Source organism: Sinohyriopsis cumingii, chromosome 16 (genome assembly GCF_028554795.1).
Source record: "Sinohyriopsis cumingii isolate HCF-2022 chromosome 16, ASM2855479v2, whole genome shotgun sequence".
Taxonomy (NCBI): Eukaryota; Metazoa; Mollusca; class Bivalvia; order Unionida; family Unionidae; genus Sinohyriopsis; species Sinohyriopsis cumingii.
The window spans coordinates 29118324-29145692 of record NC_142976.1 but is presented as its reverse complement, the minus strand read 5'-3'; the positions used below and the strand labels follow the sequence as shown (position 1 = coordinate 29145692).

Here is a 27369-nt window from a genome sequence, read left to right as displayed (position 1 = left end):
CAACCCAGTCAGGTGTTCCATCGGGTTTGTTCTTGTTAGCAAATACGAGCGAATTATTTGCTGGTGTACCATTAAATGATTTTGATCTGATATTTGGCCAGCTGTAATATACTCGTAATTGTGCTAGTGCTATTTCTTTTACTGGAATTGCAGTAGGAAAATTAACACTAAATTCAGGATTAATTGAACTTACCAAGATCATCGTTATCTTTGGCGGAGTTGTGTTGGTCACGATCTGCTAGAGTAATTCTGTCATTATTGATACTTGTATCTTTAATACCGATACCTTCGTCGTATATTTTGGTTATCATTGAAAATTCGAAATCAGATATAATTCCATCACTGAGACTCGCTGATAACAACGAGGATAATTTCGAATACGCTACCGTCGCTGTATGTAATTTTATTGTGTAATCGGATAATTTTTCGTTCGTGCAAGTACATATTTTTTTTGTGATGATATTAAGCACACCTGCAATAGTTGTTGCTGCTGAAATACAAATAGTTACAGCTACTGGTGCCATCGTTGTCAACGCTGATAATATTACACCGGTTCCAGCAACAACAGCGGATACTGAATAAACAATCACATCAACGATAACCAATCGTCGTCGATATTTTTTTACTTTTACTGTATATTGATCAACTTGATCTTTTAACGATGCCTGCCATTCACGCGCTTGATTGTATCTGTATTGTGCACCGTCCATATATATTTTTATACAGTAACCAATTGAGGTGTTTCAGCTACAAATTCCAAACACCACCAGAAGGATGTTGCGGTTAATTTCTTATCAGCTGCTTCCAGAATAAATATTTCCTCGGCTCCGATATTTAATATAACAGATACAACCCCGGAAAACCTGTCAGTGGAATGACGCCATGGAAACGTTGTAAATATTTCAAATTTTGCAGCACTAAACACAGACAGCCTGTACACGCCAGTGACTGTTGCGGTATATTTGATGGTATTACTTTGTTTTGACCATGTTGCAAATCCCGATGATACCGTGAATACGATGTTTGTGATATGCCCGGGAGTTATTCCAGCTGGAATTTTAATCAAATTGGTTTTACTGACAATCTCAGGAATTCCCGCTACGATGTCTAGCTGTGTTTGTTTGATCGTGTCTAGGTTACTTTTGATATCAACGAGTTTCATGTCAATGACGGAAGGAGTTCCAAAGAACTTATTTATGGCATCATCGGTTTTTTGAAAATTTCTTCGAAGCCTTGTAAACGCGCCCGTGTGAACATCATATTCGGCCCGCAACGTGGATAGTTTTCCATCCACGTCGTCGACGTATAGTTTGTTTGCGACGTCGTTGTCAGATTTTGGAGCTGTTACAGCTACTATTTTGTTCCCGTTCATGCTAAGTTCACCTGTCATTGTGTCACCGGTGTTTCTCACGCGATTAGCAACACTTTTTGCAATTTCATCTCTGACGGTTTTAAGTGACATACTTGAATCTCTGATTCTACCACCGTCAGTAAACACGGGAATATTATCCGTAACTGCACCAAGTACTCGCCGGACTATATCATTCCATTTGATATTGCTGGTTTTTAGTTTACCATATCGATCTTGAAAAATAACAACTTCATCTGGGTCAACTCCAGCCAGGTTCATGATATCAGCGAGGTCATCCTTAGTTGCATACTTTGACAGATCAACGTCGGATTTTATTTTCTTACTAGTAGAAGATCTTCCGTAGATGTCAACCATTATAATAAGATCCGTTGTTTAAAACGCCTTACGCGCAACAAATGGGTTGCTTGTATAATCGTGCACGACTTTATGTGGTGGCCTGGATGATTTTGATATAGCGTCGAGTACATTAATTACTTCACGGCCGCATATTGGCGGATCTGTCATTGTTTGTGTGGGTAGCGTTGAATACCAAACTTTATAACCAGAGGTTGTTGCGTGGAGTGGTGCAACATACTTGATAAATTCAACAGGTGGAGATAACCCGTACGAATCAAAATAAACAATTCCACGCGGGTCAACCGCGTATGATACCCAATGAGTACCGGGTCCGGAACGTTTGTCAAGATTAATAATACCTGTTTCTAGTTTGTTTGGTTGTTTCGGTAATTGATCTCGCATAAAAACACCTCTAAAGGCGGATATTTTTAATTTTTTAGCAGCATCAAGTAAATCAAAATTTGATGCTGGAACGTCTAACGAAGTGACCCTGGAAGCCTTAGGCCTCTCCCCCAACGAGATCCTGGCAATCTTAAGCCGCGCCCCTTTTTTTTGTATCCTTGCCCTTTTGCTTTCTTTAGTGCCATTCCAGCGGCTGTTCCAACAGCACCTAACGTGGCCGCTTTTGCTACGGCTGGAGCAGCTGCAGCTATTAATGCCGGAATGGCCGCAAGTAGTGGAAATATACCACCGGTAACCATGTCTTTGATGGCACTCGGGGAGAGATGGAATTGAACTCCAGTTTTTGATTCTAGGGCTTTATTGAAATGTTTAATCTGATTATTTGTCAACGATAATTTGTTTGGACCACCACTAATCTGATCTCGTTTTAGTGATATTTTAGTTCCGCATTTGTTGGCGGTTTTTGATTGAAGCTTTTTTACCTGACCTGGGGTCAGAGTAACATTAACATGACCATACGGCATTTTTATATAAATAATATTTTCCTAAATAACACGATTAAATATTTTCCACCGGTGCATCAACGACCCTCATTCGACCACTACCACCTTCAAGTAACATGGCTTTGTCGCTAAGTATGACCGCGATCGCTCTGTAAAAGGCACCAGCACCTGGCAGGGCAGTAACATGAGCTCGAAAGTGTATATCAACAACAGATTGTTTGGATAAATCAAGATGTTCTAGTGAAAAATAATAAATCGGATATAGACCTGTAAAATCTAGTTGTGATATTTGCAAACCGGTATCTATATTTTGATCACGTCCCATGAATGACATTAAACGATGATATGCGCGCGCTACATGATTTTGATCAAAATTTAGTTGTATATTTTCTGTTGGTTCTTGATGTCCATTTATACGTAAGGAAACTTCATTAACTCCAAGGTTATCAAATATCATATGTGAACATTCTTGATCATTTATCTGGTCAATATTTTGCAGTGCAATAAAAATATGTCATGGTGCAGAAACACCCTGTTGTGATGCTATATGCCATGTAAATAAACCATTAATATTGCTTTGAGCAGCATCTGTGGTTACTGTTAACCATGATAGCAATGATTTACCGCCTTGATCCATAAAAGATAGTAATTTTTGTTCCTCAGTAATAGATGGAGTTATTACTGGCATCCACAATGAAAGTTTTGATATATTTACTTTACCATCAGCAACACCAGCACCTCGCCAGATTGCATCATTATCATCACCTTTTCTTACAAGCACAATTGTGTGTTTAGCTCCAAAGATGACTTTTCTAACATTTCTGCAAAATCCAAAGATGTGAGATAATGGAATTGCACACGAAAAATTTCTATTATCTCCCGACAGCGCTGCTCGGCGTGTTGCAAATCCCAGGTTGTAAGTCGCACTAACACTTTTTATAATATCAAAAGCAGCACCCGGTCTGTCTTCGTGTTCAAAATCAACCGGTTGTGGATTAACTGAAGTAACTTGAGGTGTCTGTAACTTAATATACTGAACATGATCAGCGTTGTCAGTAATATCCTTGGCAAACATCATTGTTGGACCAGCTGATCTTGTAAAGTCGTCAGAATATCTCGCCAGACCAATTATTGTTGTAGCAACGTCGACATCATTCTGAATTGATTCAATATTTATTCCATCAATCATGTATGTGGCGCCACTAAATAATGCCATGATCCCGTTGTTGACAAAACCAACACGCAAATTAGCAGCATATGGCGTATTAGCTACAACATTCGTTACAAGTCTACCTTCTACTTCAATAAACGCTTCAGCGGGCAAGAAATATCTACTTGTATCATGAACCTGTAATTCGATTCTCCCCCGCTGATTTGGTAGTCTTGCGTCATAAGAATAAAATTGATAATCACGTACCGACTCGTACTTAAGGACAGGTGCCTCCATATGAAATGCTGGGTCTGATTCGCGCCTGAACATTTTTATTATAGTTACCATTTTTCCAAATGATGATCATCGTCGACGAAGACCGCTTCCTGCTATTAAATTTGCTGTTATATTTTTTTCTGCTTCTTCAGATATCGCCGCTAGTTTTTGATTTGCAGCCTGATTTATTATTTTACTTACGTCTGCGGGCATCACCTCAGTACTTGGTAATTTTACTAGTGGTTGTTGTTTTCGTCGCAATAATCGTGCTAATCTTTCTTTGATCGCCGAGAACGCCTTACCAGCAACATTGACAATTGCACCAGGAGCTTTATCACGAACAATATCAATAGCCTTCATCGATAATTGTTTTGCAACAGGTGCTACTTTTGGAGCTATCCTCGTGAATAATCCCCGAATGACATCACCAAGTCCATTTCCGTAAATAACACTATAGATTGGTAATCAGGAGTTTACCGCTCTAACCTGTGTGGGTTTACGATGATTATCATGCACAATCATCTTATTTTATTTACCATTTATCTAACAACTAGTCATCAACGAGCTCATCAATAAGTTCTTGGTAAACGCCAATATCCATGATGCCACCTTGAAATAGTCGCCGACAAATATCAGCTGCTTCATTGGTTATTTCTGGTGAATTATTTCCGGCACGTTTTCCTCCTATGAGAACTTCTAACCGTGACACGTCATTGATGATATTATCAGGACATAAACCAGATCCTGTTTTAGGTTCATCTTGAGGTGTTTTAAATACTGGTGGTTGCATTACCGGAGTAAGTACTTCAGTGGTGGCCGGGGGTGAGTCACCTTCTCGAAATCCATGTGGTGAATCTGTCGGTGAAAATGTTGTTTCCGGTGCAGAAATTTTACATAACGGTGAAGGAATTTTCTTCGAGGGGGGTGATTTTTTAAGTGACTCTTTAGTCCTTTTAATTTCCGACCTCAACTTTTGCTGCGGCGAAGAAGATTGCTGTTGTTCTATTTGTTGCAGAGGTGGAGGAAGCTGATACTGGGAGGACTCTCCTTGTTTTGGTTGTTCCCGTCTCCCTCTAAGTTTATTTACTTCTTCATTAAATCTTTTAAATTCTTGACCTCTAGCTTGTTTTTTATTGTAATATACGCGATATATCCATTTAATGAAATCATCATCAGTTGTTTTTCCATAAAAGGGTTTTAAAAAATTAGATTTATTAGATATATTTTTTGATATCATCTCAGGTAATTTCTCTCTTTCAGTTTTTCTAATTTCCTCAACAACTCCTTCGTTAAATCTTGCAATTAATTTTAAGCTCTCTCCTGCTGGTTTGGATTTAGATGCAAGTTTTTCTCTCACATCGGCGACTTCAGTAAGAAGTTCTTCAATGCCTTCAAGTATTTCCTCACCAACAGGTGGAGGTTGAGCTGCAGCTATGTCAGTTGGAAGGTCTCGTAAAATCCTCTTTGCCTGTTTAGTTCTTCTTGCTATTTTTTCTGATACCGGAAGAAGATCTTCTTTGATGACAGTTGCAACTTTCTCAGTAGCTGCAGTGACGGGTTTAAACAGTTTTTTAGTGTCTTCTTCATACTCAACTTTTGCTTCTTGCTGCGCTTGTAGATTTTTTCTAAATGAGTCTTTGACAGGAAGAAATTTTTTAATTGCTTCTAATCGTTCTCGAGCTGTTCTTGCAGTATGAGATTCTGGATGTATCATTTTTATTATAACATAATAATTTAATTAATATCAGCAGAGGAGGAGCAGCAGAGAGGGGTGATGATAAAATTAAATTTAATTAAACAGATATCATTAATATAATGAACAACTGTGCGTGGCTGCGTCAAGGAACAACAGATAAATGCAACAAAAAATGCCGTGGAGAATATTGCAAGAAACATAATTATCTTATAAAGAAAAACCCTCATGCTGGTCCACGAAGATGTGTTGGATGTAACAACGGCGTTAGAGGATTATATCAGATTTGCAAAAATTGCGGTGGAGATCGATACAGAAGTTTGATGAACTATTACAGAAAAAGAAAGAACATAAATCCAAAAATAGAAAAACCACCATCAGAACTTGAATATTACTTGAAACATAGAACAAATAAAGATGAAATAGATGAAGATGAAACAGATGAAGATTCCCATGATTCAGATGATGATTCCCAAGACTGATAGCAGCAGAGAGGGCTCGTCTACAATTCTGTTTGGGACAAACAATAATCGTAGACGTGGTAATTGACCTCTATGAGTGGTCACTATTTTTTTTGGTAAAACACAAGGGTGACCACTCCCTTAAGTGGTCTGTTCACCCTCTCTGCTGCTTGTCGTCATTGGCCCATCAACTTATAAAAATTAATTTCCACCCTCCCTGAAATCTACCTTTTAATATCAGTAATATATTACATACACTATTGTTTAGCTGAACTGGTCTATATATTACAGTTGGACTGTAAGAGAGTAAAAAATTAAAAAAAATATGTTGTAGCAAATCCACTCAACTGCTGTTGTAACCAGCAATCGGAGTACTGTTTGTGCAACTTAGTTTTACCTGGACCCCCCAAATCTACTTTTTAATATCAGTAATATACTACATGCCACTAACTTCATGCCTTTTATTCTCAAGAATGAGAGGTCTCTCTCAGTATCAGTTGGTGGATACTGAAACAAGATGAGATTTGATAAGAGAAAATCTTTTCCTACCTTTCCATCTCCCTTGGCAACTGCTAAGTAACTTAAGTACTCTAAACGTGCAATGGAGTTTATCTTGTTCATAGGTTCATCCCTAGCAAAGATGCAGCTGAAACTGTGGATCTTTATTAGGGATGGAATTAAGTACTGATGGAGGCAAGTTTCTGCAAAGAAACCTGGCTGACACAACCAGTGAAATAGAATCCTAATTAAAATTGAACCGTAACAACCCTCATCTATTTCTCAAACCACCTAAATGCAGGAAGAAGATTTAATCTTGGCACCAACAAGTGAGACACCAGGCTCTGAATCTCTAAGTACTTACTTAATAAGGTCTGTCAATGGAAGTTCTGTACCAATGGACTGACCTTTGGAGACATTATGACTGTTTGAATGGTGGCCCTACAACCTTTGATTGTGAAGATTAAACAAGATATCACCTTGAAAGTGAATAGAAACTGAGCTACTGAAGCAAGTGAGAAGGATCTATGATTAATATGTTCCTTGTTTACTAATCACAAAAGATTCTCTATTTTGCATCAGCGGCAACCTTTGCTTGAAACCTTCACCTGACAGACACATATGACAAGCATGAAGATGGAGACTGCGAGAATGTGTTGTAAAGACAAAATGAGGTAATACCATGTGTTCGTTGATTAAAAGGTTTGAGAGATTGCTGAACTAGATGTTGTTTTCAGGCAACAAAAGTTACATAATGATTATCTGAGCTGTGGATTTCCTGACCTTGTGAAGTACTTCTGTGGAACCAACCTGGTGGGACGGAATGCATAAGCAAACAGTCAGTACAACTTCAGCCATCCACAGCCCATGCTTTTTGGTTTGGAACATGGAGTATGTAAACTGAAGATTTTTGTAGAGTTCATTTCAAACAAGTGAACAAAAGGATTCTCTCACAAACTGAACAGGGTCCCTGAAACTATCCTGAAACTACCTTTCTGCTAAGACTACCTTGCCTATACTTGACAAAATGTCTTCATTTCCATTTTCTTTCCTGAAATATCATAAAAGCAGAGAATAATCCCATTCAACTCTGTTCAGCACAGAAGATTCAAGACTTCCATGTAGAGAGAAGGATGATGACTACCTCTGAAGACAACAATGCAATGACACTTTACATGAATTTATGCCTCTGTCATGTCAAAGAACACAGTCGAATTAGATTATGTGTGATAGTCCTGGAGAAGAACTCCTTCTGACTCTAATTTAGTCCCTCCACTCTGTGAATCTGATGTGTCAATGTACTGACATGAATATGAATGGGATTTCATCCCAGTAGAATCTTTTCTTGATTCTACCACCACTTGAGGTGGCAATAAAAGTTTACTGTAGAGAAATTCAATCAGACAAATAATCCGTGTGTGTTTTCCAGACTGCCAACAGATGAAATTTAAGAGAACATAAATGGAGTCAGCCTAGTGATACCAGATCTGGAATTTAAAGTTCCCTGAAAATGATAAAGGCACACTGACAAGTAAGCTTTGGCATATAAATTCCTCAACAAATTCCAGAATTTTGTGTATCATTTTGGGGGAACATGAACCCAAACACAAAATGTAATAAAATTAATTCCTATGTACATGAATGTCTGTGAAGGAATGAGATCTGATTTCTCTAGTTTTGGAATAAGTCCTAAGTCATAAACTGTGGGTATCCCTAGGGATGAACATCACAATAAATAGCACACCCACCAATTCAAGCAGATTTTGTACACAAAATGCATGTGGTGCAAGTGTCCCACAAAATGCATGTGATACAAGTGTCCCACTGCGCGTTTTTCGCATCCTCATACCTACCCACAGTTGTGTTATCTGTAAAGAAATTTCTGAAAGAATTATTTTTTGATGACAGTAACATTGTACAATAACAAGGGCTGTGTAGTCCATACTATTTATTGAAAAATAAAATAATCTAAGAGTTTACTCATATTTTTTACTAAACATGTTAACTGAGGAACATCATCCATGAACTATATTAAGAGATTAATTAGATCTTCATAATGCACAAAGCATTAAATAGTACAATTGAGACTAATATGCGAGCCCCTTACAAATGTAAATACTAAAATAACAACACACAAACTAAACATATAAATTTGAAATAATTATCGAACCCACTCTGAGTGGGGAGGATAGGTAGTTTGTCGTGTGTAAAACACGACTTTCAAAATTAACTTTTAGATAATTAAGGATGGGAGGAGAGTCTTGTACTGATGACGAAACAGGAATATCATGTCCTGATATATGATAACCATGTTTTCCACATCTGGCAGTGCCATCAAGAAAAGAATGAGGATGCAACGTTTTGCATGAACATAAGTCAGACTGGGTCGATGTATGGGTTCTAATAAATTCTAGAACAGGAAGATGGTACATGTAGCATGGCCCCAAATTTTTCCACTGTGGAGAGAGTAAAGCTAAACAACAGTGATAGGTACTGCATTATTGATATTAAATATCAGATCTGTAATACACAGATCAACTTTGTTATACAGGATAATGCCCTCTAACAAGTCTTCTGCTACATGTTTCTGTCAGAAGGGGTTGTCACTCTGGATTAATTTGTTGGCTGAGGAATATATTCATGCTGGACTGTTTTATTGGCAGAAGAAGTATAGTCACTCAGGACTGTTTTCTTGGCAGTCAAAGGACTCACCACTCAAGACAGCTTTATTGGCATGAGGGTAATCACTCAGGACAGGTTTATTGGCAATAAATGTAGTCATTCAGAACAGTTTAGTTGGCAGAAGGGGTATAGTCACACAGGGCAATTTTGTTATCAGTGAAAAGGCCTTGCCACTCACGAGTTTTACTGGCATTAGAGTAGTCAATCAGGACAGTTTTGCTTGCACAAAAGGTAGCCATTCAAGAAAAGTTTCTTGGTATAAAATGCTGCCACTCAGGACAGTTTAGCTGGCAGAAAATGTTGTCACTCAGAACATTTTTGTTGGCATTAGGGTAGTCACTCTGGACAGTTGTGCAAGTAGAAAAGGCTGTCACTCAGAATAGTTCTATTAGCAGATGGGACAGTTTTAAAGTAACAATGTAACAGGAACAGTAATTGTTTGTAATGCAATGCTCTGAAAATAAAAGGCAAATTAAAGGAGAAGAAAAGATCAAATTCTGACTTTAGTGTCAACTAACCTTGATTTCAGACCCATCCTCGCTGTAACATCTTGGCTTGGCAATGATGTTTAAATGCTCCATGAGTAACAAAATGTGTTCCTTGTTGTCATGGAGATTGGGTTTATGTTCTTTGGTCCAGATAGCATCTTAAAATAAAATAATAATTATTAAGTTTTCACATAGATGAAGTTTGCAAGATAATTCTGAGGAAAATACAATTCAAAAACATATACAACTGCAATAAAATGTGTCTGTTATTGTTATGAACAAAATTATGTAAGACTTTTAAAAAACAATTCTTACTATCAGATATTATTTTCATCATTGAAAACAAATATTTACTAATTCTTAAAAACCAAATACATTATAGTTTACAAATTTGATTCAGGCACTGTTCCCTCTTGGAAGGCTTAACAGTAAATTCAAACTAATGTGATAACCAATAACTAAGTTTCTTGTTATACATTCATTAAAGTTTGTCCACAGAGGTGCTCAATACATAGTACAACAATATGATTTGAATAATCTAATTTTGATATTCTAAACAACTTTAGGTAGTGAAGTGTACAATATGGGCCATAATGGCCTACAAGTGACATAAAGGAGTAGTGCTCATTAAGATGCATGCAACATCCCATCATCATGGCCTACAAATGAAATGAAGGAGTAGTGCTCATCAAGATGCATGCAACATCTCATCATCATGGCCTACAAGTGAAATGAAGATGTACTCATCAAGATGCATGCAACATCCCATCATCATGGCCTACAAGTGAAATGAAGGAATAGTGCTCATCAAGATGCATGCAACATCTCATCATCATGGCCTACAAGTGACATAAAGGAGTAGTGCTCATTAAGATGCATGCAACATCCCATCATCATGGCCTACAAATGAAATGAAGGAGTAGCGCTCATCAAGATGCATGCAACATCTCATCATCATGGCCTACAAGTGAAATGAAGATGTACTCATCAAGATGCATGCAACATCCCATCATCATGGCCTACAAGTGAAATGAAGGAATAGTGCTCATCAAGATGCATGCAACATCTCATCATCATGGCCTACAAGTGACATAAAGGAGTAGTGCTCATTAAGATGCATGCAACATCCCATCATCATGGCCTACAAATGAAATGAAGGAGTAGTGCTCATCAAGATGCATGCAACATCTCATCATCATGGCCTACAAGTGAAATGAAGATGTACTCATCAAGAAGCATGCAACATCCCATCATCATGGCCTACAAGTGAAATGAAGGAATAGTGCTCATCAAGATGCATGCAACATCTCATCATCATGGCCTACAAGTGAAATGAAGGAATAGTGCTCATCAAAATGCATGCAGCATTCCATCATGATGGCCTACAAGTGAAATGAAGATGTACTCATCAAGATGCATGCAACATCCCATCATCATGGCCTACAAGTGAAATGAAGGAATAGTGCTTATCAAGATGCATGCGACATCTCATCATCATGGCCTACAAGTGAAATGAAGATGTAGTACTCATCAAGATGCATGCAGCATTCCATCATGATGGCCTACAAGTGAAATAAAGGAATTTGCACTCATCAAGATGCATGTAGCATCACATCACTATGTTTAAGGATTCCAGATAGGACAATAAGATCCAAAATAAATGACAGTATCTTCAGGATCAAAATGGTCTGTGTTGTTTCCGAACCTTAGTCTGCAACTTCATTAGGAGTTGTCATTTAAAAGGCTAAATGCCCAATAGTCTTCAGTCTGTGTTCAAACTGTTTGGTATTTAGGCAAGAAAACAGTATTCAACCTTATTCATGAAATTTCCAGGTATGCTCAAGTGTGAAATGCTTGTAATGCCTTTATCTGACAATGTCATTGGCACCACCTACATGAGTATTGTATTCAAACTTATCCATCATTGCTGAGAACCATACTGTAAATTAGTTTGCTTTATTTGTATTCCCTTGTAAATGTTTAGTTCTAAAACAGCCCTGCATTCTTGTCACTGATTAAAAGCAACACTTTGGAAGCAGCTGAAAGTAAGTTGCTTCTCTACAAGTTTCATTTGTTAAGGAAGTCATCCCTTATATAATATAGAAACTTTCAGATGAAGTTTGATCAAATGGTCCATAACTTTTTACATGAACTACAAATACATGAAACACTGATGAATAGAAAATAGACTGAAGATGGACAGAAATGCTCCAAGTTGAACACTTGCCAAACTATAATTCTGCACAGCCTTAAGCCAAGTCCAATGAAACTGTGGTAGATAACATCACAAGAGGCATTTACATAATAGGTTAAAACATACAATTATGGAGGGATGGGATCACAGTTTCCAAACTTTCTTTTCAAAGCATGAGGAGGAATATTAAATCAGAAAATACCCAATTTGCATGTACTTAAATCAACATAAAAATGTAAAGAGGAAGTCATATTCTGAAAATTATGTATTATAAAAAATACGAAATTTACAAACCAATCAGTTTTGGAGAAAGTTTTCCACTCTTCTTAAACTCGAGCCACTTGTCAGCTACAGCTGGGGCACTTCTCAGGACAAACATCCCAGCAGTGATGAGGGACTTGAGGGCATCAATCATCCACTGTGGGTCCAACACAATCTTATCTTGCAATACTTCTATGCTGTTGATGATAGACAAAAAGTATACATGACACCAAGTTCCGAACTTTTTAAACTCTCATTTTTCTTTTATGTTTAATGAAACAGTAAATGGTTACTTAGTTTGCCACTAGCTACTGCTGGAGGTAAAATGAAAATAGACATGGTGACTTTCTTAAAGAAAAACATACTGTTTGTGAAAAAATGATTTTATTTAATATAAAATGTTCAGAAAATGTAATATTTACCAAAGTTTTGCTTCTTAACACTTATTAGGAATGGTTTCTTGCTTTCTTTTCTGCAATCAATAATTTTCCAGCTACACCATATGATGCCATAACTGTAAACTTCTTTACCAGTAAAAGCAATAACAGTCCAAATTGTGATGTTGTTTATAGTCTATAAAGGTCATGAGACAGGTTTCTTTTGTCTGTAGATTGTAATATGTTTTGAGATAATTTGGATGTGCAGCCAAACCTGTCAATAGTAGCTACCCATGATGTTGTCTATTTAGGTTATGAGATATATCAATAATAGTCCCCACTGTGATGTTGATTGGTCTATTCAGGTTATCGGACAAATTGTTAGTAATCTTCCCCCACTGTGATGTTGCTTAGTCTATTCAGGTTATGAGACAAGTTACCTGCTGACTGAGTATTACTTTTTGTCTTGTGAGATAATTTGGATGCTCAGTCAAACCTATCAATAGTGTACACCGATCCAAAATAGCAAATCTGGCTTGTATATCAGGTGATCTCTGCACACAGCTTCACCTCAAAAAAGTTGTTTAAACAAATACCATATACAAATTATTATTATTATTATTATTATTATCAAGATTCTTTTGTGTACAATAATACAATAATGTATGCATGTTCTCTCCCAAATGTATGTTCCACACAAGATTACTGTTCACTTTAACCATCCATTGAATTGGGATTAACCCCAACTTAAAATAATAACTTTGTGTTCACGATGAGATAACACTAATTTCACTACTGCCTGGCAGGTTTTGACTTGGAAAATTATATTCTTTTTTTTTCATTTCACACTCTAGTCCAGTATTTACTTACATAATTTAAAACTGCAGAATGTGAATCAGTGCATTTTCTATTAATATGTGAACTGATCTCATTCATCATAATCATTCATATTTTGATGATGTTGATAACGATTAATGATGGCTCACAAAGTTTTACACAATTTAGACAGCCGGAAATGAAAAGACTATCTGCTAATACTCTTCATAATATTTCTCAGCCGCCAAAATACTCCGGTCAGGAATATATTCTTGTCAAAGTTGATGAAGCCATCACCAAAAGTGTAAATAAGTATCACTTATCATCTCAATGGCATGTTACACCCAGTGTGTGGTACCATTATCTCAATGGCATGTTACACCAAGTGTATGGTACTCTCACCTCAAACAATGGTATGTTATACCCAGTGTGTGGTAGACTCATCTCCAACAATGGCATCTTACAACCAGGGTGTTTTACTCTCATCTCTAACAATGGCATGTTACACCCAGTGTGTGGTACCATTATCTCAATGGCGTGGTACTCTCATCTCAAACAAGGGGTCCAATACAATATTATCTTGCAATACTTCTATGCTGTTGATGACAGAAAAAAGACAAATGTCACAAGGATCCAAACTGTTTCAACTCTAATTTTTCTTTCTTTTATTCAATATAAAATGTTTAGAAGATGTAATATTTACTGAAGTTTTGCTTCTTAACACATTAACCCCTGGTGCCATGTTTCCACGGCAGGAGGTAGTAGCCTACTGCCAAGCTCCATAGCATCAAGGTCATGTACGATACATTAAAGTGGGTGGTATTATAGAAAGGTAGATGGATGAAGCTCTACAGTGATACCAAATAATCTGGACATTCTAGTGTCACTACCAAATACAGTGGGGAAAACCTAATTTTTTTGGACCCACCCAAAATTCGCACGTGGTCAGAATCCGATTTTGTGTCTGGATTTTAGACTTTTTGGCCTCAGATCTAAGGCAGACCAGTCTCAACTGCACACAGACAGGTGAACCTTTGCAAAAGGTAGGATAAGATGGGCATTTGGAATAAAGAGTGGTCTTGATATGAAAATGATAAGTCCGTTAAGTAAAAAAAAAAAAAAAAAAAAAAAAAAGGAACTCCAACTTTTACCTTTCTTCTCATGCGTGAGTGAAATAGCCAATGAAAAACAATGTTTCTAACACAACTAGGCATTGGTTAATGGGAATTCTCTTGAAATTCGATGTATTAGGATATATTCAGAAGTAGCCCCCAAATGTTTTTCCTACTCGCATTTCAGGCAAAAACAACAAAAACCTCCAGGGATTAATGAGTTAACACTCTTGCAAGGAATGGTTTCTAGCTTTCATTTCTACAATCAATGATGCAGAGTATGATGCAATGTCTGTAAAATTCTTCAAAAGTAAAAGCAACAATAGTCCCCACTGTCATGTTGTTGCCAAGTCTATAAAGGTTATGAGACAAGTTGTCTTTTGTTGTAGATTATATTAGGTTTTAAGATAATCTGGATGTACAGTCAAACTTGACAATAGTGACCACTGATGAAAAATGGTAAAACTGTCCTTTGTAAAGCTCTGACCTCTGCACACAGCTTAAACTTGAAAGTTGTTTAAACAAATTATATACCATATACAAATTATTATTATTTTATAAAAATTGTTTTATGTGCACTATTCGATAATAAAATAATGTATACATAGAGGATGTATTCTTAAAAATTTATGTTCCACACAAGATTACTGAATCCTGCACACTTTAATCCAACCAGTGAATTGGATTAACCCCAACTTAAAATAATAACTTTGTTTTTGTTCACTAATTTCACTACTGCCTGGCAGGTTTTGAATTGGAGAATTATATTATTTTGTTTTCATTTCACACACCAGTCCATTATTTACTTGCATAATTTGAAATTGTAGATGTAAATCAGTGCATTTTTTTCTAATATGTGAACTGATCTAATTCATTATGATCATTCATATTTTGATGATGTTGATAACGATAATGATGGCTCACTAAGTTTTACACAATCTAGACCGTCTGAAAATAAAAAAGACAGTATCTGATAAATTACTTTTCATTATGTTTATCAGCAGTCAAAAGATTCGTGTTTGGAATATATTCCTGTCAATGTTGATAAAACCATCAACAAGAGTGTAAATAAGTATCACTTATATCTTGATGACATGTTACACCCAGTGTGTGGTACCATTATCTCAATGGCATGTTACACCCAGTGTATGGTTCACTAATCTCAAACAATGGCATGTAACAACCAGTGTGTGTTACTCCCATCTTAAACAATAGCATTTTGCACCCAGGGTGTGGTACTCCCATATCTAACAATGGAATCTTGCACCCAATGTGTGGAACCATCATCTCAATTACGCGTTACACTCAGTATGTGGTACTCTCATCTCAAACAATAGCATCTTACACCCAGGGAGTTGGTCTATTATCTCTTTTAATGTCATGTTACACCCCGTGTGTGGTACTCTCATCTAAAACAATGGCATGTTACACCCAATGTGTTGTTGTTGTAGGGTTTAACGCCATTTTTCAGCACACGATAGGCTAAACATGGCAGCCAGTATTAACGATGGAGGAAGAACCTGGGAAAACCCCGGAAAGAACCACCGACCCACGAGAAGATACTGGCAAGCTTTCTCACATACCCACATTGGCAGACTCTGAGACTCGAACCCACGCAGACAGAGGTGAGATGGCAGTGATCCGTAACAGAGAGCACTTTAGACCACTCGGCCACTTGGGGCTTCTACACCCAATGTGTAGTACCCTCATCTCAAACAATAGCATGCTACACCCAGTGTGTGGTACCCTCATCTCAAACAATAGCATGTTACACCCATTGTGTGGTACCCTCATCTGAAGCAATGGCATGTTACACCTTGTGTGCTGTACTCTCATCTCAAACAATGGCATGTTACACATGGTGTGTAGTACTCTCATCTCAAACAATGGCATGTTACACATGGTGTGTGGTACTCATCTTGAACAGTGGAAATTAAAACCCATTGTGTGGTACTCTCATCTCAAGCAATGACATGTTACACCCAATGTGTAGTACCCTCATCTCAAACAATGGCATGTTACACCCAGTGTGTGGTACCCTCATCACAAACAAAGGCATGTTACACCCAGTGTGGTACCCTCATCTCAAAGAATGGCATGTTACACCCAGTGTGTGGTACCCTCATCTCAAAGAATGGCATGTTACACCCAGAGTGTGGTACCCTCATCTCAAACAATGACATGTTACACCCAATGTGTAGTACCCTCATCTCAAACTATGACATATTACACCTAGTGTGTGGTACCCTCATCTCAAAGAATGGCATGTTACACCCAGTGTGTGGTACCCTCATCTCAAACAATGGCATGTTACACCCAGTGTCTAGTACCCTCATCTCAAACTATGGCATATTTCACCCAGTGTGTGGTACCCTCATCTCAAACAAAGGCATGTTACACCCAGTGTGGTACCCTCATCTCAAAGAATGGCATGTTACACCCAGTGTGTGGTACCCTCATCTCAAAGAATGGCATGTTACACCCAGTGTGTGGTACCCTCACTCAAAGAATGGCATGTTACACCCAGTGTGTGGTACCCTCATCTCAAACAATGGCATGTTACACCCAGTGTGTGGTACCCTCATCTCAAACAATGACATGTTACACCCAATGTCTAGTACCCTCATCTCAAACTATGGCATATTTCACCTAGTGTGTGGTACCCTCATCTCAAACAATGGCATGTTACACCCAGTGTGTGGTACCCTCATCTCAAACAATGGCATGTTACACCCAGTGTGTGGTACCCTCATCTCGAACAATGGCATGTTACACCCAGTACTGTCATCTCAAACAACAGCACTGAAGCAGCATTACGTACTAATTAATGAAATTGTACCATCTAAAGTTTCTTTGATATATTTGGTTAATGCCTTTGTCATATTTGGTTAACGCCTTTCTTTGGCATATTTAGTTAATGCCTTTGTCATATTCTGAACCTAGAAACACAAAATATTTGTACACGAGGCTTTGTCAATGAGTACTGGATCCACAATTAAGATTTTGTGATATTTGCAGACAGAGCCTTACATATGGTTATTTGTTCCACAATTAAAATTTCATCTGTGATATTTGCAAATAGGACCTGAAATACTGTTACAGGATCCATTGTTAAGGTTTTATCAGTGATATTTGCAGACAGGGTCTTAAATATAGATACTACTTACATGACTATGATTTATCTCTAACTTTGGTTTTGCTAGATTGAAACTCATCGTTTTTATTGCTATACAAATTAACACATGATGTGTTATGGTTGTACTGTTTATGAAAGACAAAAGAAAACCGACAGAAATGTTTAATATTTAGACTACCATTCTATATACTTGTATCTGAATGGATCAGATTTTACTGGGTCAGGTTTCTCTACTGCCATCTTGTCTAGTTTCCCCATCCCCTTCTCTCACCACTATTTTTGTCAACCATAGAAGTTTTTTTAAAATTATTTAATTGCTGCTGGGGGAGTGGGAATCCTGACCTGGCAAGATCAAATTTGTATCTTAAAATCCTGCCAGGCTAGGTAAGTTCCCCAGTTTTCTGTTATGACTCTATGGTGTTCAACAAAGTAACAGAAAGAAAGCAAAACCAGTAAGTTCTGTATAATTCAACAAATAATTTATTTCCCAGGAATACAATGTGAAAATTGAAAAGGAACTTACAGTTTGTGAATTAAATCCCAAACAGTCCTACAAGTATTATTACAAGTCCACAAGTACTGAGTATTCTGAATGAACATCAGTGGTGTTCTGAATTAATTCTGATACTGAATGTGCTGATGTGCCAATAGTCTGGAATCTAGTTGATATGCTAGCTTTCTTGATGTATCACAATAATATAAACCAAAATGTTCCTGAATGAATTCACAAAATTCCAAAATAGTAGTTTAGTCAGATTTCACTAGACTGATGTTAAAATATGGAATGAGTAATTATGTTGATCACAACCTTTATATAATAAACTAAGACACAATTACTGAGCCAGGATGAAGATCAAAAGTTCATTTCTAGAACAATCTAAGTTGTCAACAATATCAGGACTATTACTAAAACTAAAATAAAGAACATGGCGAACAGCAAGTACACAAGAATTCCTGAGGGGAGTACCAATCCTGAATTCAAAGTCAAGTAAACATGTTTACCCATATATAATAATAATAATAATAATGAGGACTTTGTATAGCGCCCAATCTTTAGAAGCTCTAAGCACTTTACATTAGACAACACCTATAACATAAAAAACATATAATGATATGATTACAAAAAACAAACACCATGAAATTAGAAAACAAAAAACATGCTGAAAATATTTAAGGTTTGAAACATGTCAGCATCAGCATTGCTGTGAGGGAGTGTCAAACATGCAATGACCACTCGAGTCAAATTATCAAATCATGGTTTTCCTGAAGGAAGATGACAGTTTCCCACATCTGCCCACAGCTGGCTCATGTATGTTGTTGCATTGTCAAATCTTGTTTTTGGAAAACGACCATGTTGGGGGATTGGAGTCCAAAATCATGTTTTCTGTGCAACACATAGTGTTATGTCATGCACATTTTACTTACAAATAATAATAATCTTAATATATAAACTAAAAATAAAGACAAGTGTTAGCTATGCAATATGTTGTTTACAAAAGAAATAAAACAGCTGTGAACAGCCAGTTATATCTCTACCCTAAATTATTGACCAAGGTCAAATACACAATATGGACATATATAACACTGACTAGAGAAAAATCCAGCTGGGTCCAGGTGACCAGACTGTGTAACCATCCATCTCTAATCAATGCTATCATTATACTACTCGAATAACACAATACAACCACAGTATCATAGCAGTGTGTATTGACTGTATCAATATAATAATGACCCTACACTCATGACACAATACACCTATCAACAGTGTGTATTTAGTGTATCAATACTGAAATGAAACTACAACTGTGCAACAATCATCAGTGCCTACGCCCCTACCCTATCGAGTCTAGCAGAAGCCATCGAGCAGTTCTATACCGACCTCAGCTTTGTACTTAGCTCAGTTCCAGCTGATGACAAGATCATACTAATGGGGGACTTCAACGCCCGTGTTGGCTGTGATTATGGTCGATGGAAAGGTGTGCTTGGCAAACATGGTGTCGGCAGAATGAACAACAATGGCCTGCTCCTACTCAGCAAATGCGCAGAATTTAACCTCCTAATCACAAACTCAATGTTCAGAATGGCGAACAAACACAAGAACACCTGGATGCACCCCAGATCTAGCCAATGGCACTTAATCGACTATGTAATAGTCCGCCAGCGTGATGCCAAGGATGTCCTCATCACCAAGGCCATGCGAGGAGCAGAATGCTGGACAGACCACAGACCTGCCCGAACTACCCTACAGCTGCACATTGCCCCTCATCACCTAAGACGTCCTAAACTTGTGCACACAGCTTTCAACATTGTCAAACTCCAGCAGCCTTCCACCAAGCTCAATTTCCAGAAGAGAATAGATGACAAGCTGTCAACAAATGGACCGATATGTGGAAATGCCTCCGAAAAATGGAACAAGCTCAGGGACACGATAAGAGAAACATCTATGGTGACCCTGGGCCCAAAGAAGCAAATCCATCAAGACTGGTTCGACGAGAACAACGATGCCATTGAAGATCTGCTTGCCAGAAAGAACAAAGCATTCATGGACTGGCAGAATGACACAAACTCCATCAACAAAAAAGACTGCTTCAAATTCTATCAAGCTGAGGCTCAGAGGGAAATCCACAAGATGCATGACCATTGGTGGGAAAAGAAAGCTGGTGAAGTGCAAAGCTATGCTGACACTAACAACTCCAAAGAGTTCTATAATGCCATCCGGTCAATCTTCAGCCATGCAAAGTCCAGCTCTGCACCCTTGCTCGCTGCAGATGGCATTACACTAATAAAGGACAAGAATGGCCTTAAGGAAAGATGGAAAGAACACTTTAGTCAGCTCCTAAACATGCCCTCATTGGTCAGCCAATCTGTTCTTGGCCAAATACCTCAGCAGCCAATGCACGACCAACTGGATATTCCACCAACGATGGAGGAGTTGAGGAGGGCCATTAAACAAATTAACTGTGGCAGGGCACCTGGAAAGGATGGTATCCCAGCGGAGTTGTACAAGGCTCTCAGTGAACAGACTCTGAAGGCATTCCACGATGTGCTAATCAGCATCTGGATGGAAGAAGAGATGCCAAATGACCTCAGGGACGCATCAATCATGACCGTCTATAAAAATAAAGGCACACGTGTGGACTGCAGTAACTACAGAGGCATCTCCCTGCTGTCCATAGCTGGCAAAATACTTGCTCGCATCATCCTCAACAGGCTTATTGCGGCAGTGTCGGAAAATAACCTCCCTGAGTCTCAGTTTGGTTTTCGCCCAGACCGCAGCACCATTGACATGATCTTTGCAGTGAGACAAGTCCAAGAGAAGTGCCTTGAGCAGAACATGAATCTGTATGCAGTCTTCATGGACCTGACAAAGGCTTTTGATACAGTCAACAGAGATGCACTGTGGGTAGTACTCAAGAAACTTGGTTGTCCTCAGAAGTTTACCAACCTCATTTGGCTCCTCCACGTTGACATGACTGGAGAGATTCTCTCAGACGGTGAACCCTCCGAGAAATTCCCAATATCTAATGGTGTCAAACAGGACTGTGTACTTGCTCCGATACTCTTCAACCTCTTCTCACAGGTACTGTTCCATGCCATCCGTGACCTTGACATTGGCATCTACATTAGGTATCGCCTGGATGGATCAGTGTTTGATCTCCGTCGCCTAGCTGCAAAAACAAAGACGCTAGAAAGACTCATCATTGAAGCACTCTTTGCAGATGACTGTGCCCTCATGGCCCATGAAGAGACTCACCTACAGGCAATCATGGACAGATTCTCTGAAGCCTCCAACTTATTTGGACTCATAATCAGCCTAGGAAAGACAGAAGTCCTCTTCCAGCCCGCCCCAACCACTGTCCCCTCACAACCCTGTATCACCATTGGCGACACGCAGGTGAAGAATGTGGACAGTTTCAAATACCTTGGCAGCACAATATCTAGTGACGGCTCCCTGGACAAAGAAATCACTGCGAGGATCCAAAAAGCCAGTGAAGCACTCGGACGACTTTGAACCAAGGTTTTGCAGCACAAGGACATACGCCTGTCAACAAAGATGAAAGTGTACAATGCAGTTGTCCTCACGTCTCTCTTGTATGGCTGTGAAACGTGGACACTCTACCAAAGACATGTCAGTCAGCTGGAACAATTCCACCAGCGCTCCCAGAGATCCATTATGTGGATCAAGTGGCAGGACTGAATCACCAACCAGGAAGTCCTTGACAGAGCCAACACAACAAGCATCAAAACCAAACTAATCCAGGCCCAGCTTCGTTGGACTGGCCATGTCATCCACATGGATCAAAGCAGAATCCCAAAGCAGTTGTTCTATGGTAAGCTAGCCCAGGGAAACCGAAACCAAGGCCGCCCTCATAAGAGGTACAAAGACAACCTCAAGATGAACATCAAATGGACAGACCTCCAACCCCGCCAGCTCAAGCTCACTGCCTTAGACAGAAGCCATTGGCGAGCGCTGACCAGAAAAGCCTGTTCCACCTTTGAGGATGTCCGCCACCAGCGTCTTGCTGCAACTCAGGAGAGACGTCACAGAACTGTATCACAAATACCACCAACCACCGGTGTCCCATGCCCCACCTGCAACCGCCTGTGTGCATCGGAATTTGGACTCAGAAGCCACATGCACGTCCACCGTTGAATGAGATCGCACAACTTGTCTTCCTCGACTCGAGAGACTACCATTATACTAAAATGAAACTATAACTGTGTGTACTGACTGTTTATACACTATCATGATCTTAAACTACTGATACAATACACCTGTCATCACTGTGTATTGCTTTTGTATATACTATCATGATATTACACTACTGATACAATGCACATATCATCATTGTGTATTGGCTGTGTATATACTGTCATATTACACTACTGATGCAATGCACATATCATCATTGTGTATTGACTGTGTATATACTGTCATATTACACTACTGATGCAATGCACATATCATCATTGTGTATTGACTGTGTATATACTATCATGATATTACACTACTGAGACAATGCACATATCATCATTGTGTATTGACTGTGTATATACTATCATGATATTATACTATTGATACAATACACCTATCAACACTGTGTATTGACTGTGTATATACTATCATGATACTATATTACTGATACAATACATATATCATCACACAATACACCTATCAACACACCATGCCTTTATTAATACAATACACCCATCTTCAATGTGTATTGACAGTGCAAATACTATCATGATACTACACTACTGATACAATACACATATTGTCACAGTGTATTGGTTGACTGCCTAGGATATCCTTGGGAAAGACACTGAGCTCCCATTCCCCAACAATATAAAACCAATAATGTGTTAAAAGTATAATTGAAACCAAAAAAAACAAACTCTAATGATTACATACATACATACATACATCACACTATAAACTCTTAGCAAATAATATGCCTACACTTTTTAGTATTCCCAGCAAAAATCCAGTTTATGCCTTATTCTTCACTTTTTATACTGTAAGGAAATGATGTTGCTGTTGTTGTTATTGTAGGTTTAATGCCATTTTCATCACATGACAGGCTATATATGAAAACCCAAGGAAGAACCACTGGTCCATGGGAAGCTACCAGCACAGTTTCTCACACTGGCTGAGACCAAGACTCAAACCCATGTAGACAGAGGTTAGATGGCAGTGATTATAAAGGTGAGTGCTTTAGCCCACCTGGCCATCAGGGCCCTCAATTTTAGTAATATTGTTATCCAGGGGTGAAATGACAAACATGGGCCACATATCAATACGATTCACGATACAAAGCCTGTGATACAATACATATCGATACACAAAATAACTTGATGGTTTTTCCATCTTTGGAAGGTAGGTGGGGCCCTTTCATGTATATTGACATTCTGATCCTATTTCGAGTCAACGTTTCCTCTAAGCTGCGAGCACGCATGGCCATGCAGCTGCTGAGACATCCCCGTGCATAGCAATCAACGAAGATCCAAAAAGTCTGCCCAAGTCACCATAATGCTTGCACAATGCAGCACGCATAGCATGCACATCTACCATTCGCTTAGAAGGAATGATGTTTTCAGTATGCAGACTATAGATAAAGATATAGTTATCATATTGTTACATGCAATTCTCAATGATGAGAAGATAACAATACTTTCAAAGAGACTACCTGTTGGTTGCAGTGAGTTTTATCCAATGTTTTATGCCATTTAATGGTGGCTTCATTTAACTCCCTTTGTTTTGTACAACATGAATGATTTGAAAACATCATATTACCAATTCTGTGACTCAGTTACACTTGGAAGACATTACTATGTTATCTTCACAACAGCGGAAATAATGCAAATTTCTCGAGCAAAGAAAATCTCATCTAGAACAAATTCGGGCATGGGAATAAGGTTAAATACCAACAAAATCTATCACATTTTACTTGATGCAAAAGACTGTTGTAGCCATAGGTACTTGTATTTGTTAGTGAAGAATTTTAAATAGCAGTCCTAAAAGAAAACATTTTACAAACATATCTAAAGAAGAATTAAATTCTTTACGTAGCTTATCGCAAGATGAAAGCATTATTATTAAAAAAGCGGATAAGTCTAGCACCATAGTAATAATGAATAAGGAGGATTATATTAAAGAAGTAGAAAGACAATTAAATGATGAAGAATATTACACAAAACTTTCCTATAATCCTTCTGAAGAAACGAAAGAAAAAATAAGCCAATGTATTAATCAAATCTCTGTACACAATTGTTCCATATATGATGAACTAGACATCTTCCCAAATAAAATACGCACACCTCAGTTTTATATTTTACCAAAAATACATAAAGCGGTTGATAAGTCACTACCTTTAGGATATCCAGGTAGACCCATTATTTCTACATACAACTCAGTTACAAATAATATATCGCAATATATTGATCACATTTTACAACCACTAATGAAATCACTACCTTCATACGTCAAAGATATTTTTGATTTCATTACCAAATTGAAATCTTTACCGAAACTAACTGAAAATTCATTCCTTGTTACACTTGATGTGGTTTCACTCTACACAAATATACCACACAATGATGGTATCGAAGCGTGTAAATATTATCTTGAAGATAACGAATTTACATATAAACTATCAAAAGAACACATTTGTGATTTGATAAAACTTGTGCTCGAAAATAACTTTTTTCAATTTGGTAATACAAACTATCTCCAAAAAATGGGAACAGCAATGGGTAGTCCTATGGCACCTGCTTATGCATCTTTATTTATGGGAAAATTAGAAAATGATTTTCTAAATAAATGCCTCTTAAAACCGGATGTATGGTTAAGGTTTTTAGACGATATTTTTATGATTTGGAGTTATTCATTAGAAGACCTTTATTACTTTATAGACAATTTAAACAAATTACATCCAACAATAAAATTTACATTCAATGTCTCTAAAACTAAAGTTTCATTCTTGGACGCTGATGTCATGAAAAATGAAAATAATGAAATTACTACCATGGTTCATGTTAAAAACACGAATATTCATCAATATGTTGAATATTCTTCATGCCATCCTAAATCATGTAAAAATGGGATACCATATAGTCAAGCAAAAAGATACAGAAGAGTTATTTCGGATGATGCTGTTTTTAAATCATCTTTGACAGAGCTAGGTCAGCATTTTTTAAATAGAAATTACCCTACTGACATCATTAATACTGCTTTCCAAAAGGTATCTTCTCTTACACAGCTTGAATCTTTACAATATAAAATCAAAAATAGAAATGAAGATATCATTCCTTTTGTTATTGAATATAATCCAAGTTTGCCTAATATAGGTAAGATTATCAATAAATATTGGGATTTATTAAACTTATCATGTAAAGCAAGTGTTAAATCGCTACATGAAAGAAAACCCACACTAGCTTATAAAAGGACTAAAAATCTTAAAGATTTCCTAACTAATTCCAAATTAGAAAAACCATCATATAAAATAGGATCATCAACTAAATGTAATAGACCTAGATGTTCACACTGTTCATTTATTAATGAAAATACTTCTTTCAATAGTAATAATACGAAAGAAACTTTTAATATGCGTTGTGACATTAATTGTGCAACATCAAATGTTATTTATTTGATAACATGCAAAAAATGTGGCATCCAATATGTTGGACAAACCAGTCAACAAATGTCTTAACGTATGAACCAACATAGATCAGATATAAAAAATTATATCGATCAATCATTTTCATCTCATGTTGCCGCACATTTTAAAAAAAATTCCCATACATTACAAGATTTCACCTTCCAACCTATTGTTAAAGCTGATTCTGAAATGGAACGTCTACTAAAGGAAACCTATTGGATTCACCGTCTTAATACGGTATATCCAAAAGGTCTAAATTCAAAAACACTATATGACATTTAGTAATTTTTTTTCTTTCTAAATTATGTCCCCTGTTTACAATTAGATATGAATATTTCATATTATTTTACTTTGCAGAAAATCTTAATTGGTAAAAGTATAATCTAATAACATAAAAATAAGTTTACTAATTCTTTAAAAATGAAATTGAATTTGTGATTAATTTTGAATATAATATGATTAATTATTTATAAAATACTTGATAGTAAGCGTAATGCACACCATATTTTTATTATATTTTTATTATATAAATTGAGTTCTGATAACCACTTTAACAGCTATAAAGATTATATTAGTATATATGTTATATATATTTATCTTTGTATTTATTTATTTATTTAATTTTTTGGTTTTTAATTTGTTTTCTTTACTTCTAATAAGCCTGTATAATACATAATACAAATATTACTAAAACTGTTTCTCTATTTGTTAATAAATTGTATATATAGTTGTCAGTAGAGATATATGTATCTTTAAGATCCAGTTTTATATATATTTTTATGTATTAAGATATCATTAATCTTTGCTGTATGTGCACATCTCCATGTAAATTATTCGTTAAAGTATTAGATAATTACGTTAAAAATGTAAGCTATGATGTCATCTTGTTTATGTCATTGTTTATTTCATTGATCACTTAGAAACAACATATTTAATGACGTAAGCAATGATTTTGAATTCAGTCTGATGAAGCATTAAAGAGAAACTGGTCACACATTCTACGTGTTGGTGTTGTTTATTTTATAACTTAGTGAAGAAGGAAAACAACTGACCACACCCAGTCCTATTCTACAATTTTTTAACTTGCACAAGGTGATAAACTTGAGCAGTTTGAAATCTGTCCCATAGCTCATTCTATGCTAATTTCATTTATTGCATCAGCCCCTTCATTCACTGCTTAAATATCTCTGCATAAAAATAAAAATTCCATATTTGTTCCCATGTACAATTTAAGGAGTGACGGACAGATTTTATCTAAAAAGAGACCTTCCTCTTTATCAAAGATATAAGGAGGATGAGGAAGAAATGGTCATAGGTCAATATATGTCTCTTTCTTCCTGCTCCACTTTGACAGATGTCACCTCCAGTTGTATAAACATTAATCTGTTAATTACCTCTGAGCATACTCTGCTTCTTTTCTTTATAACCATATTGTTCTGTGATTCTTTCTGAA

At 37.2% G+C, this 27369-nt stretch overlaps 1 protein-coding gene across 1 annotated transcript in view; it reads right to left on the bottom strand.

Annotated features, from left to right (window-relative positions):
* LOC149780122 (uncharacterized) overlaps positions 1-27369 on the bottom strand; it is a 106349-nt gene that overhangs the window by 22235 nt on the left and 56745 nt on the right. Inside the window, exons 8-9 of the mRNA XM_089936892.1 lie at positions 12350-12513; positions 9892-10019 (exon numbers count right to left, since the gene is read on the bottom strand). Of these exons, the coding sequence (XP_089793018.1) occupies positions 9892-10019; positions 12350-12513 (292 nt within the window). The remainder of the gene's footprint in view (positions 1-9891; positions 10020-12349; positions 12514-27369) is intronic.